This window comes from Dendroctonus ponderosae, unplaced genomic scaffold (genome assembly GCF_020466585.1).
Source record: "Dendroctonus ponderosae isolate FM_Combo_2020 unplaced genomic scaffold, Dpon_F_20191213v2 Dpon_F_20191213_8, whole genome shotgun sequence".
Taxonomy (NCBI): Eukaryota; Metazoa; Arthropoda; class Insecta; order Coleoptera; family Curculionidae; genus Dendroctonus; species Dendroctonus ponderosae.
Genome location: NW_026019016.1, coordinates 12977026 through 12988371, shown reverse-complemented (window position 1 = coordinate 12988371; position 11346 = coordinate 12977026). Strand labels below are relative to the sequence as shown.

The 11346-nt window shown below is 39.7% G+C and overlaps 1 protein-coding gene across 1 annotated transcript in view; it reads right to left on the bottom strand.

Annotated features, from left to right (window-relative positions):
* The window catches only part of LOC109545764 (disco-interacting protein 2), a 126627-nt gene that overhangs the window by 9468 nt on the left and 105813 nt on the right, over nucleotides 1–11346 (bottom strand). Inside the window, exons 9-18 of the mRNA XM_048669148.1 lie at nucleotides 4526–4810; nucleotides 4338–4468; nucleotides 4140–4278; nucleotides 3910–4071; nucleotides 2182–2438; nucleotides 1984–2129; nucleotides 1146–1317; nucleotides 749–1090; nucleotides 400–690; nucleotides 209–344 (exon numbers count right to left, since the gene is read on the bottom strand). Coding sequence (XP_048525105.1) covers nucleotides 209–344; nucleotides 400–690; nucleotides 749–1090; nucleotides 1146–1317; nucleotides 1984–2129; nucleotides 2182–2438; nucleotides 3910–4071; nucleotides 4140–4278; nucleotides 4338–4468; nucleotides 4526–4810 — 2061 coding nt within the window. The remainder of the gene's footprint in view (nucleotides 1–208; nucleotides 345–399; nucleotides 691–748; nucleotides 1091–1145; nucleotides 1318–1983; nucleotides 2130–2181; nucleotides 2439–3909; nucleotides 4072–4139; nucleotides 4279–4337; nucleotides 4469–4525; nucleotides 4811–11346) is intronic.

The window sequence follows — 11346 nt, the reverse complement described above, 5'->3', positions numbered from 1 at the left end:
TTTCTCTTACAGCTTGAGCCTAAGTGTGTCGCAGGATACCCTCTAGGTGACAGTTCTTGATTACTTTTTGATAAATAATTCGTTCTTATTGCGAAACAGGAGCACTATTTATCACTCTGTAATAGAAGACGTGAGGAAATTTTTGAGGCGAAATGCCCAAAAAGAAGTTCGTAAAAAATAAAGAAGATTTACTGGTAGTGCGGCTTACCAGTGACTGTCATGAGACCATCGCGCGACCCGCAGACAAACACCAAGCCACCTGGACCCAGAAATCCCAACAAACCACTCCGCGTGTACTCGGCGCTGGCGGATATCGGCGTGCCGTCGCTACCCAGCGGTTGCACCTGCAACACACGCCCACTAAGTGGCACCGCGACGGGGCCTCAGCCAATCAGCTACCTTGAAAGTGGTGTTGCTCAGGCCGGGCAGCCCCCAGTACTGCGTCCCGGTGGCGCCGGAGTGCACGCAAATCTCCCCCACTTCGTCCGTTTTGCACAGATAGGAGGGTCCCTCCATTTTAACCACCACGATCACGCAGCCGGGCATCACTTGTCCACAATCTTGCAGAGTGAGCGACGTCAAGCTGTTCTCCTGATCCACTCTGACCACCCCGAAGCTGAGGCCCTGCATCGAGAGAACCCCGCGGCCGGTCGCGTTCACGCCGCCCCTTCCTGGCCGCCGCACTGAAACCTGCGCAGAGAAAGCTTGCAGTGTTGGCGGCGAAATTGAGGCAGTTCAGGGGGCTTACCGTTACGCATTCGCTGGAACTGGCGCAGGGGCAGATGGCGTCGGGGCGCAGCCCCTTCGGCTGGAACACCGACAGGAACTGATCGCAGCTGCTGAGCGACCAGGGATTTGCGCCATCCGCCACCAGAAGCATGCGCAACGAGCCCAAGTTGATGTCTTTGTGGTCCTTGGTGGCCAGCAGGCCCCAATGGAGGTCGCGCGACTTCACTATTGCGACTGAGGCGCGATATTTCGTGATCATCTGCATCCAGCTGGCCGGATTGGCCTTCATCAGCGCGTAGGGGATGTAGATCACGTGCATGCCGTTGAGCACGCTTGTTAGCACCGAATGCCATAAACCGACCTGCCGGAACATTTGGAGCAAGTCAATCATTAAGTTCAAGCGGGCAGTAAAATACCTCGCGTTTGAAGTCGAGCACGCAAACCATATTCTCTCCCTCGGTGTAGTTGCAGGCCATCGTCAGCATCCGGCAATGCTGATCCATCGCTTCCCTCGTTATGGTCACGCCCATCACTGAGCCATCTCGATCCGTACTGTACTCGATATAAGCGGCCGTAACATCGTTCAATCTGCAATTATTTATTATTATCAATCAAATTGCAATTCAATCGTCATTCATTCAGTTGCTCTCAGTCTCTCGACCATGAACGCTCCGCTGTTTGTTATTTTTTGCTTATTTCAACAACCCCGAGGTTGAAGATTCACTAGTGTGTGTTTGCCCTCCCCCAGAACCACGTGCTTACGCACTGGTAAAAAGAAATTCGAGCTCGTGTCTCCCTCAGAGGCACGTGCAGGCCCCTTTTGGGCTCCGGAAAACCCCGTCAGTGCAGTTTGTGATCGACATTGCCAGAGCTTGAAATTCCAGAAACTTCTTCCGCCAGCGCTACTACTCAAAGCCCAAAAGCGACGTGAGCTATTCAAAATTTGAGTGTTTGGGGGCGGCCGAGAAGGAGTTTTTCTGTTAGTTTGGAAATTGTGGGAAGGAGGCTGATGGGTCTCCAGTTTTGAGGAAAGGTTTAGGATACTACGGAGGCGGTTTTCCAAGGGGTTGGGAATTTCCGTACCCAAACAAACTGCCGAAACCCACACCCCCAACCCACCAAGGCTCTTGCAGGCTTGCAGCAAAGACAAAAAGCCTTGAATGGCTACGTCTGTTAAAAACTCCAAGCCATTCAATCTGCAATTGGATCGCTGAAAAGCTAATCGCCCCAGCGAGATAAATTCGGCTGGTTTACCTGGGCTGTGGTGTCCAGTCTTTAGGAGTCTTCGCTAGGTGTTCGGTAACGAACCAGGTGAGCTTCGGCCATCCTTTGAACTGGATGATTTCGCCTGATGTCGTTTTCGGAAGGCCTTTCAGGCAAGCTTCTGATGTTAAAGCCACCTGCAAAACGCGCTCGCTTCAATATGCCTGGAGGCGGAGCCTCAATGTTTACCTGAACCGCACAGCTGCCCAGCAGGAAGCCGATCTGCAAGGAACCAGCATCCCTGCGTGTGATTGGAACCTCGATAGGGACTGGCACGATCCCGGCCTGGATGCAGCCGTAGTAGGCGCACAAGAAGTTGATGGGATCGTTGTTGGGGTAGACGAGAGCGACTCGATCGCCCGACTTCAAGCTGGTGTCGCCGTTTTTACTGAACGACTTGGTCAGCAGAGCGTAGGCTATTTTGTACGATCGGCTCAGCAGCTTTCCTGCAATTGCAGTGAACCATCACACAAGAGGTTGAGGTTTTTGCCAATGAAAAGCGCAAAAAGTCTTGACAAAGTGGCAAAGTTCGCCTGTTCCATTGCGATTTGTCGACGGTTCCAAGCAGAAATAGTTTAGGTTTTCCAAGTTGCAACTTATTTAGGATTTATCGGACATTTGCTTATTGCTCTAATTTGTCTCTAAGTCTTCCGTTTATAATTTATTCAATTTTTATGTATTGTATGCATTTTATTTGTTTAAACAGAAGTGGTGGTCATTCAAGCCTCAATCTATCCACAACTGAAGCCTCCAAATAGACTGTTTTCATTGTAACAAAAATTCTATGGTAATATATATATGTGAAAGATTAAATAAGTTTATACTATCTATCTATTGCTATTTTGTTAAATCTCTAAAACGCAATCCTGTTGGTTGTGACGTCACTGGTCATATAAATGGCGGATTGTCTACGTTCTGTGCATAGTGTTCAGTTGTGTGGTTGTGTTTCATTAATTATTTTGTGGATTTAAATAAATTATAGTTTGTGTTCAACTAAAAACTGGCTTCAGAAGGATTAATTAAAGCGTCAAAAACCACTTTACCATGTGTACATATTTTTGTGGTTACCGAATTTTTAAAAAACGACGAACGCTTTAATTCAGCCGAATTTAAGGGTGTCAACAGTAAGGGTCACAACACAAAGTACGATCGAAGACATATTCTATCTGCCTCATTATTAGCCTTTTGTTGGTACTTTCATCAAAATGATCCTCGCAAAGAAAAAAACATTTATTTTGATTTAGGAACATCACGTCTAGCTGCTTTGAACTATAAAACTTTACGTGCATAATCATGGGGAACGGTTGGAAAGAGATTGTTCGGAGCACTTATTGAGGCATCCTGGCACAAAACACCACTTATTTTGTGATCCATACATGTCACTATTTTCCATTATGCAAGATAATAATAATCAATAAAATAATGATAATCACAATAACTTAAATAATAAAACTAAGCTGCGAAAACAACAAAATAAACACGAGACACTTTGTTGATATGACCTGCTACGTCACAATCGGGATAGGCAACCGACGATACGCATTCGGCGTTTTTGGCSGAAAATACCTGATTTGAATGTAAATTCGCTTTAAAATGATTATGGAGAATTTTTGAAAAAAAAAAGTTATCMGTGTMATGTTTAAAAAAAGTGAAAACACCCTATTGAGCAACTTAAATTAACACTTTTTACAATCGCGTAATKTGCCCCAAGACTTTTGTCCTAAAAAAGCTCCTCAAGTTTTCCATWGTCGATTGACAGAAATTAGCTCAAGTTAATGGAAAACTTTCAAGGAAACTGTTGGATCTAGAAGTGCCTTCGTGTGTTGTCGGTCTAGCCAAGAAATTCAAGTGCGCTGACGAGCGSTTTTGCATATACGACTGAAAGGAGCCGRTTATTCCAAAAGGTAAACTCCTTACCATACGTTAAGGTGGTGGACAATTTTCCATTAGGGTCCAACACGGTGGCCACGGGGGCTTTATAGCTGGCATTTCCATATCTTAGAATAGCTGCCCCTATGCTCCTGGGTAGGCCTGAGGGGATGGTTAACTGTTCCCCAACAGCAGGCGACATGAAGCTGCCTAAAAGTACAAATGTTTCGTTGTTAAAGTGCTTGATTTGATTGCACCCGAAGACTCATCAATTCTACCTTCGGGCTTTGGAGCGTTGGGGTCTTTGGGGTTGGCGGCCAGCTCCAGCTCGATGTCATCATCTTCGTAGAATTCCGGCAAAGGTCGCCTCTTAGGCCTCTTCAGCGTGTTGAGTAGCTGTTGAATTTTCGCCGACACCTAGCAGAAGAACAGTTTTCATCCCCCCCATTGCCTTTGGCCCACTCAAACAACGCTACCTTCCACCTTCCGGTTCCCGTTCCCATCGTGCCATCTTCAGATGCAGAAGAAGTGTACCGGTTGACTCTATCGGCACCCGTTCGTCGGCCCCCTTGAGCGGTGTTATTGGTGACATCCGGCGGCTGAGAATCTACAAATCAGCACGCATTGAATGGTAGAACAGTCGCAGTTTTCCTGCCCAATTTACATGGTCGAAAGTTCTGCAAAACGTCGCTGATGTCGGTGATCTCCTGCTGATTTCGGCCTCGTTGGTCGTTCCATAGGGGCGGCGGCGCTCTGGGTCTGCGCTGCAGGGGAGGCGGCGATCCTGCGCTCGATGTGTCGCTTGGAGGCGGCGGAGGAAAACCATGGTGGCCTCGATCGCCTCCGCTTCCTCCTCTCATGATTCCTGACGATGCCTTTTCTCGTTCCGGGGTACTTTCCACTGTGGGCCCCTCGTCATTTGCTAGGCTGTCTTCCTCTGATGAAGATTCTGCGGAAAAGAGGAGGGAAGAATGAGGAACAAGATCGAAGACGCAACTTAAGCAACGCTGACATTAAAATAAGTCTACAGAAAAAGGAAACTTTGAAGATTAATAACGATCGCAAGGATGTTCACACAAGGAATGGATGGATGCGTCCAATGAGGACAGTTTTTGAAGATTTTGCCGAAACTCCCGCACAAGAAATCCTGCAATTTGTCCCAGTCGGTTAAAAAAACTCTAAGGAATCTTTTCCAGTTGATGGCATAAACTTTACCAGTAATTTCGATTTATTTTCCTGACTGCGTGTAATGTGAAACGAAAATTTGTATATCGTTTATTTCATAACGTTTCGGCGAGTCAACAGCGCCATCATCAGATTTTAAAATTGCCGCGTTGCTTTCCGAGGCATCAACTTCTGTCTTCAATGTTTCTTCTCTTGTTAATTCTTTCGTATTTTTAATACAAAGTTCGATGTCAATCTCAAAGAGAATGAAAGAGTCAATTGTGGCTTTAGTGTGTTTTTGTCAGTTCTGCTTTCTTATTTGTAGAGATCAATTTCAATGTTAAACAGAGCTAAAGATATTTTTTTCGTCGTTTTTTCTCCTCTTGTTTAGTTTCCTTTATTTTCCATGATTAACTTGTAGGTAATAGAATTTGAGACCCTGTTTACGAAATCGTGTCTTCAGTGTGTGTTTTTGTCAATTTGTCGTTCTCCTTCCCTATTTTTAAAGATAAATTTAAATTTTAAGCTCAAATAAAGTGCAACTTTGCTTTCCAGTATCAAAGTGAGACTCCAATGTTGTTTCCGTCGATTTTCTTCTTGCTCATTCTTTCTTATTTGTCACTCTAGGTAAAGTTCGATGTCAATCACATAGAGAATAAATTGTTTTCTGGGCCTTAATCCGTGCCTTCAGTGTGAGTTTTTTCATCAATTTGTTCGTCTCTTGCTTCTTCCTTATTTTTGAAGATCAATTTAAATTTCTAACAGAAATAAGGTAATTGTTTGCTTTCTTAGACATTAAATTGTGTATTCATTCATGTATTTTTTTCTCCTCTTGCTCATTTGCCCTTATTTTTCATGTCGATGAAGTGATTCTTTGCTTTCTTACGGATTAAATTTTGTTCATTTTTTGTCGTTTTTTCTCATCGTACTCATTTTTCTTTGTCATGATTAACTTCGTATCAATCGCAAATATTGTGTGTTTCTGTCAGTTTGTTCTTTTCTTGCTTCTTCTTCACTATTTTTCAGAAATTGACATTTTGCTTTAAGCTCTTTAAGCTTATTTCGTAGTTTTATCATAGATTCTTTCTCCTTTTGTGCATTATCCCTTATTTTTTCGAACAAACTTTGATGTCAATCACAAATAGAATAAAATTCGCATTTCTGGGCATTAAAATGTGTCTTTAGTGTGAGTTTTCTTCATCATTTTATACTTCTTTTGCTTCCAACCTATTTTTGAAGATCAATTTGAATTTTTCAACAGAAATAAAGTGCTTTTAGGAATTTTAGAAATTAAATTGTGTTGCTTATGTTGATTTTTGTCGTCTTTCCATAATCATTTTCATGATTAACTTCGATATCAATCGCAAAAATTGTGTGTTTTTGTCAATTTATCCTTCTCATGCTTCTTGTTTGAGATTGATATCGAAATTTGTCTGAAAAATAAGGAAGAATCAGCAAGGGGAGGAAAAAGCTTAAAGACAGACTTTAAGTCTGATAAAAGCAAAATGTCACATTATCTTCATTTAAAATTGAAATTGATGATCAAAAATAGGGAAGAACAAGCATGAGAAGGACAAATTGCGGATATGGACAAAAAAACACACAATTTTGACGAAAATTATGAAAAATTTTCGATGCGAAAGACAAATGTAGAAAATAATTCAAACAAATTGAAGGTTTCAAGACAGCAAAGACCTAAATAAATGTAATGTTTACCAATTATGAGTTTGTATGAATTTTAAAATCTGATGTTTCTGTGTTAGATTCACTAGTAATCCCCATAGAGTTTCATGTAAGTTTCACTTGGGCAAGGAACATTTCCAAAAAAGCATGGGGAAACGCGAAAATTGCCTCTAAAGATTTACTCTACTTAAAACACTTTAAGCTAAGCAATGACTTCACTGAATGACTCACACTGGATGGACATGTGGATTTCTTTGTTGTGAGGGTTTTCATCAGGGTTTCCCCATTATCATTGCTATTGTTTTTTTAATTGAGAAAATGACTCCTTTGGTGCATCGATCAACATAAATCCTCCTCGGGTACCACTAGAGCGCACACACAAGCCAGACAATAAGAGCGCATAAATCGATCGAAATCTATTATGAAACAGTTCTTAGATAAAAGTAAGTGGCACACATACGTTACTGGCTGCACTATTCGCGGTTAATCACAGGTTACATAGAGAAATAGGTGTGTAAGGTAAGGCAAGTTCAGCACATAACGAGTACCATGGGTTGACTTGCTGGAACTGGTTCTGAAATCTTTATTGAGAAAGGAGAACAAACAAAAAATCGTAAAAGAAGCGAAAACGAGCGGCGCATGAGGAGGAGCGTCGCACAACTGGTTTGGCTGAAAGTGTTCCTCGAGTCAACTAGCTACTAATTAGTATCGCGCAAAAGAGCCCCTAAATGCGAACATGAAACGCATCCGCAGCACTGGAAAGTGCGGATTTCCCAAGAGGAAGTCCACTTAGACGCAACAAGGCCTAAACTGATAAACTGATGACCTTAAGATTGAATGCGATGAACAGCCGAGTTGATGCAAAACTTCCAAGCATGAATATCCGCAAACAATGATCGCAATTCAACCGGCGAAATGCTCTTCTGCTTATAGTAACTCGCTGTGAAAGGAGAGGTTGACCAGAGGTAATTTGGGTGGCGATGAGTCATAGACACGGATCGACTGTATTCAGAGGATCAGCATGAGGCTGATTTGCATTTGAATATTGGCACCTTCCTTCAACTCTTTAGGCTTTAGGGCTTAAGCTTGAACAAGCAAAACTGGCTCGATTATCCAACGGGTTTCAATCACCAGCAGCTCAAACCGATAGCGAACACGGCTTCTATTAGCGAATCTTATAAAGGCATGGAAGGAGGTCTTCTTTGCCAATTTCCCCACTGGTTTTGGTTTAAATCACTCTTTTCTTCAGTTTTCTTCATTTTTAGCTGTTTTGTCATTGTTGTCGCTTTTCTTTCTCCATAAGCAACATTTGCCATTTGTTTCAATTATTTGCTATATATTCATTGATTTCTCTGGACTTTTCTGTGTTTTCCCTCCTTTTTGACTCGCACGATTTCGCGGATCTCAAGTCTTATCTCTATTTACTCTCTCGTCTATTCTCCTTTGAGCTTTCGTCTTTTCCTTTAAACATAAAAAAAATTCGATTCATTTTTAATCTCGAATTAATTTAATTTCGAATTCTTTCAACATTCAAAGGTTTTGCAGTGCGTTTAAAAATGTACTTATAACGCCTCCTAGGCGAATTTCCTGATTAAAATATGGAAAAAAACGTCTAGTTTTATGAAAACTTACAGCTGGAATTTTCATCCCCATTTTTTCTCCTATTGCTCATTTGTCCTTATCTTTCACGTCAATAAAGTGATTCTTTGCCTCTTGCGGATTAAATTTTGTTTATTTTTTGTCGTTTTTTCTCATCGTACTCATTTTTCTTTATTTGTCATGATTAGCTTCGTTATCAATGGCAAATATTGTGTGTTTTTGTCACTTTGTTCTTCTCTTGCTTCTTCTCACTATTTTTGATAAATTGACATTTTGCTTTTCTAAGAATTAAAGTCTGTCTTTAAGCTTATTTCGTGGTTTTTCAGATATTTTTACTCCTTTTGTTCATTCTTCCTTATTTTTTCGCACAAACTTTAATGTCAATCTCAAATAGAATAAAATTCGCATTTCTGGGCATTAAAACACGTCTTTAGTGTAAGTTTTTTTCATCATTTTATCCTTCTCTGCTTCCAGCCGATTTTTGAAGATCAATTTCAATTTTTTAACAGAAATAAAGTGGTTTTTTGCTGTTTTGCGAATTAAATTGTGTCGCTAATGTTTATTTTTGCCGTTTCTTCTCATCGCACTAATTTTTTAAATTTTTCATAATTTTCAATATCAATTTTCAAAATTGTGTGTTTTTTTGTCCATTTCCGCAATTTGTCCTTCTTATGCTTCTTCTTCCCTGTTTTTGATCATCAATTTCAATTTTAAATGAAGATAATGTGACATTTTGCTTTTATCAGACTTAAAGTCTGTCTTTCAGCTTTTTTTCGTGGTTTTTTCCTCCCCTTGCTGATTCTTCCTTATTTTTCAGACAAACTTCGATGTCGATCTCAAACAAGAAGCATGAGCAGGATAAATTGACAAAAACACACAATTTTTGCGATTGATATCGAAGTTAATCATGAAAATGATCATGGAAAAAACGACAAAAACCAACATAAGCAACACAATTTTATTTCTAAAATTCCAAAAAGCACTTTATTTGTTTGTTGAAGTTTGTCTGAAAAGTAAGGAAGAATCAGCCAGAGGAGGAAAAAACTACGAAAAAAACATTAAAAACAGACTTTAGTTCTGATAAAAGCAAAATGTTACATTACCTCCATTTAAAATTGAAATTGATGATCAAAAATAGGGAAGAAGCGGCATGAGAAGGACAAATTGCAGAAATGGACAAAAAAACACACAATTCTGACGATTGATATCGAAAATTATTAAAAAAATTTAAAATTAGTGCGATGAGAAAAAACGGCAAAAATTAACATTAGCGACACAATTTAATTCCCAAAAAATCACTTTATTAAAAAATTGAAATTGATCTTCAAAAATCAGCTGGAAGCAAGAGAAGGAAGGATAAAATGATGAAAAACCTTATACTAAAGACGCGTTTTAATGCCCAGAAATGCGAATTTTATTCTATTTGTGATTGACATCAAAGTTTGTGCGAAAAAAGAAGAAATAATGAACGAAATGAGAAAAAATCTATGAAAATACTACGAAAGAAGCTTAAAGATAGACTTTAATTCTTAGAAAAGCAAAATGTCAATTTCGCAAAAATAGTGAAGAAGAAGCAAGAGAAGAACAAACTGACAAAAACACGCAATATTTGCGATTGATAACGAAGTTAATCATGACAAATAAAGAAAAATGAGTACGATGAGAAAAAACGACAAAAAGTAAACAAAATGTAATCCGTAAGAAAGCAAAGAATCACTTCATCGACGTGCAAAATAAGGACAAATGAGCAAGAGGAGAAAAAAATACATGAATGAATACACAATTTAATGTCTAAGAAAGCAAACAATTACCTTATTTCTGTTTGAAAGTAAAATTGATCTTTAAAAATGAGGAAGAAGCAAGAGACGAACAAATTGAGGAAAAAACTCACACTGAAGGCAATGATTAAAGCCCTGAAAACGATTTATTCTCTAGGTGATTGACATCGAACTTTACCTAGAGTGACAAATAAGAAAGAATGAACGAGAAGAAAACCGACGGAATCAACATTGAAGACTCACTTTGATACTGGAAAGCAAAGTTGCACTTTATTTGAGCTTAAAATTTAAATTTATCTTTAAAAATAGGGAAGGAGAAGGACAAATTGACAAAAACACAAACTGAAGACACGATTTCGTGAACAGGGTCTCAAATTTTATTACCTACAAGTTAATCATGGAAAATAAAGGAAAATGAACAAGAGGAAAAAAACGACGAAAAAGATATCTTTAGCTCTGTTTAAAATTGAAATTGATCTCTACAAATAAGAAAGCACTAAAGCCACAATTGACATCGAACTTTGTATTAAAAAATACGAAAGAATGAACAAGAGCAGAAACATTGAAGAGAGAAGTTGATGCCGCGGAAAGCAACACGGCACTTAATTCCTGATTAAAAATGAAATTTGATGCAGGTGAAGGACAAATCAATATCAAACTAATAAAACAGATAGATTGCATACTTAATTAACACTTTTTAGTTAATTCTCGAACAATAACTTCGATGTTTTGGCTTCGGTTGAGTGAACGGCCATCGTGTAATTTGCCATTTGCAATTGAGTAAAATTAATCACATCGCATAGGTGGCATTGGGCATATTATTGCGGTTAATTGGCCGGGAAAGAACTTTTTATTCGAATTGCCTACTTGTGCAGACAAACAGACAACATTTACATTTTGTTTGATTGAGGCTTTCTAAATTAGCACCTAAAATACACTTGACGACAAAAATATGCGGAAATTGCTGGTCAATTTCACCGGAACGTTGTCTCATTAAATCATTGATCCGAATATGGCCTTGTCGATTGGTTCTAATAATAATAGTGGTCAGTTGAAACCACCTGAATGTCTAACAAGATTGGAACCACCGGCTGGTACTGAGCTGATTCATACACGGACTTTCTCTCGCGTCGAATCACCGGATTACAAAAGCCCAAGACACATTAGTGGGTGTGTGTTTATTATACATGTTTTTACAGCATGCAGATGCAAATTACATTTATGCAATCGGCATCGAGTTGGGTTCGCATTCCAGCCATCT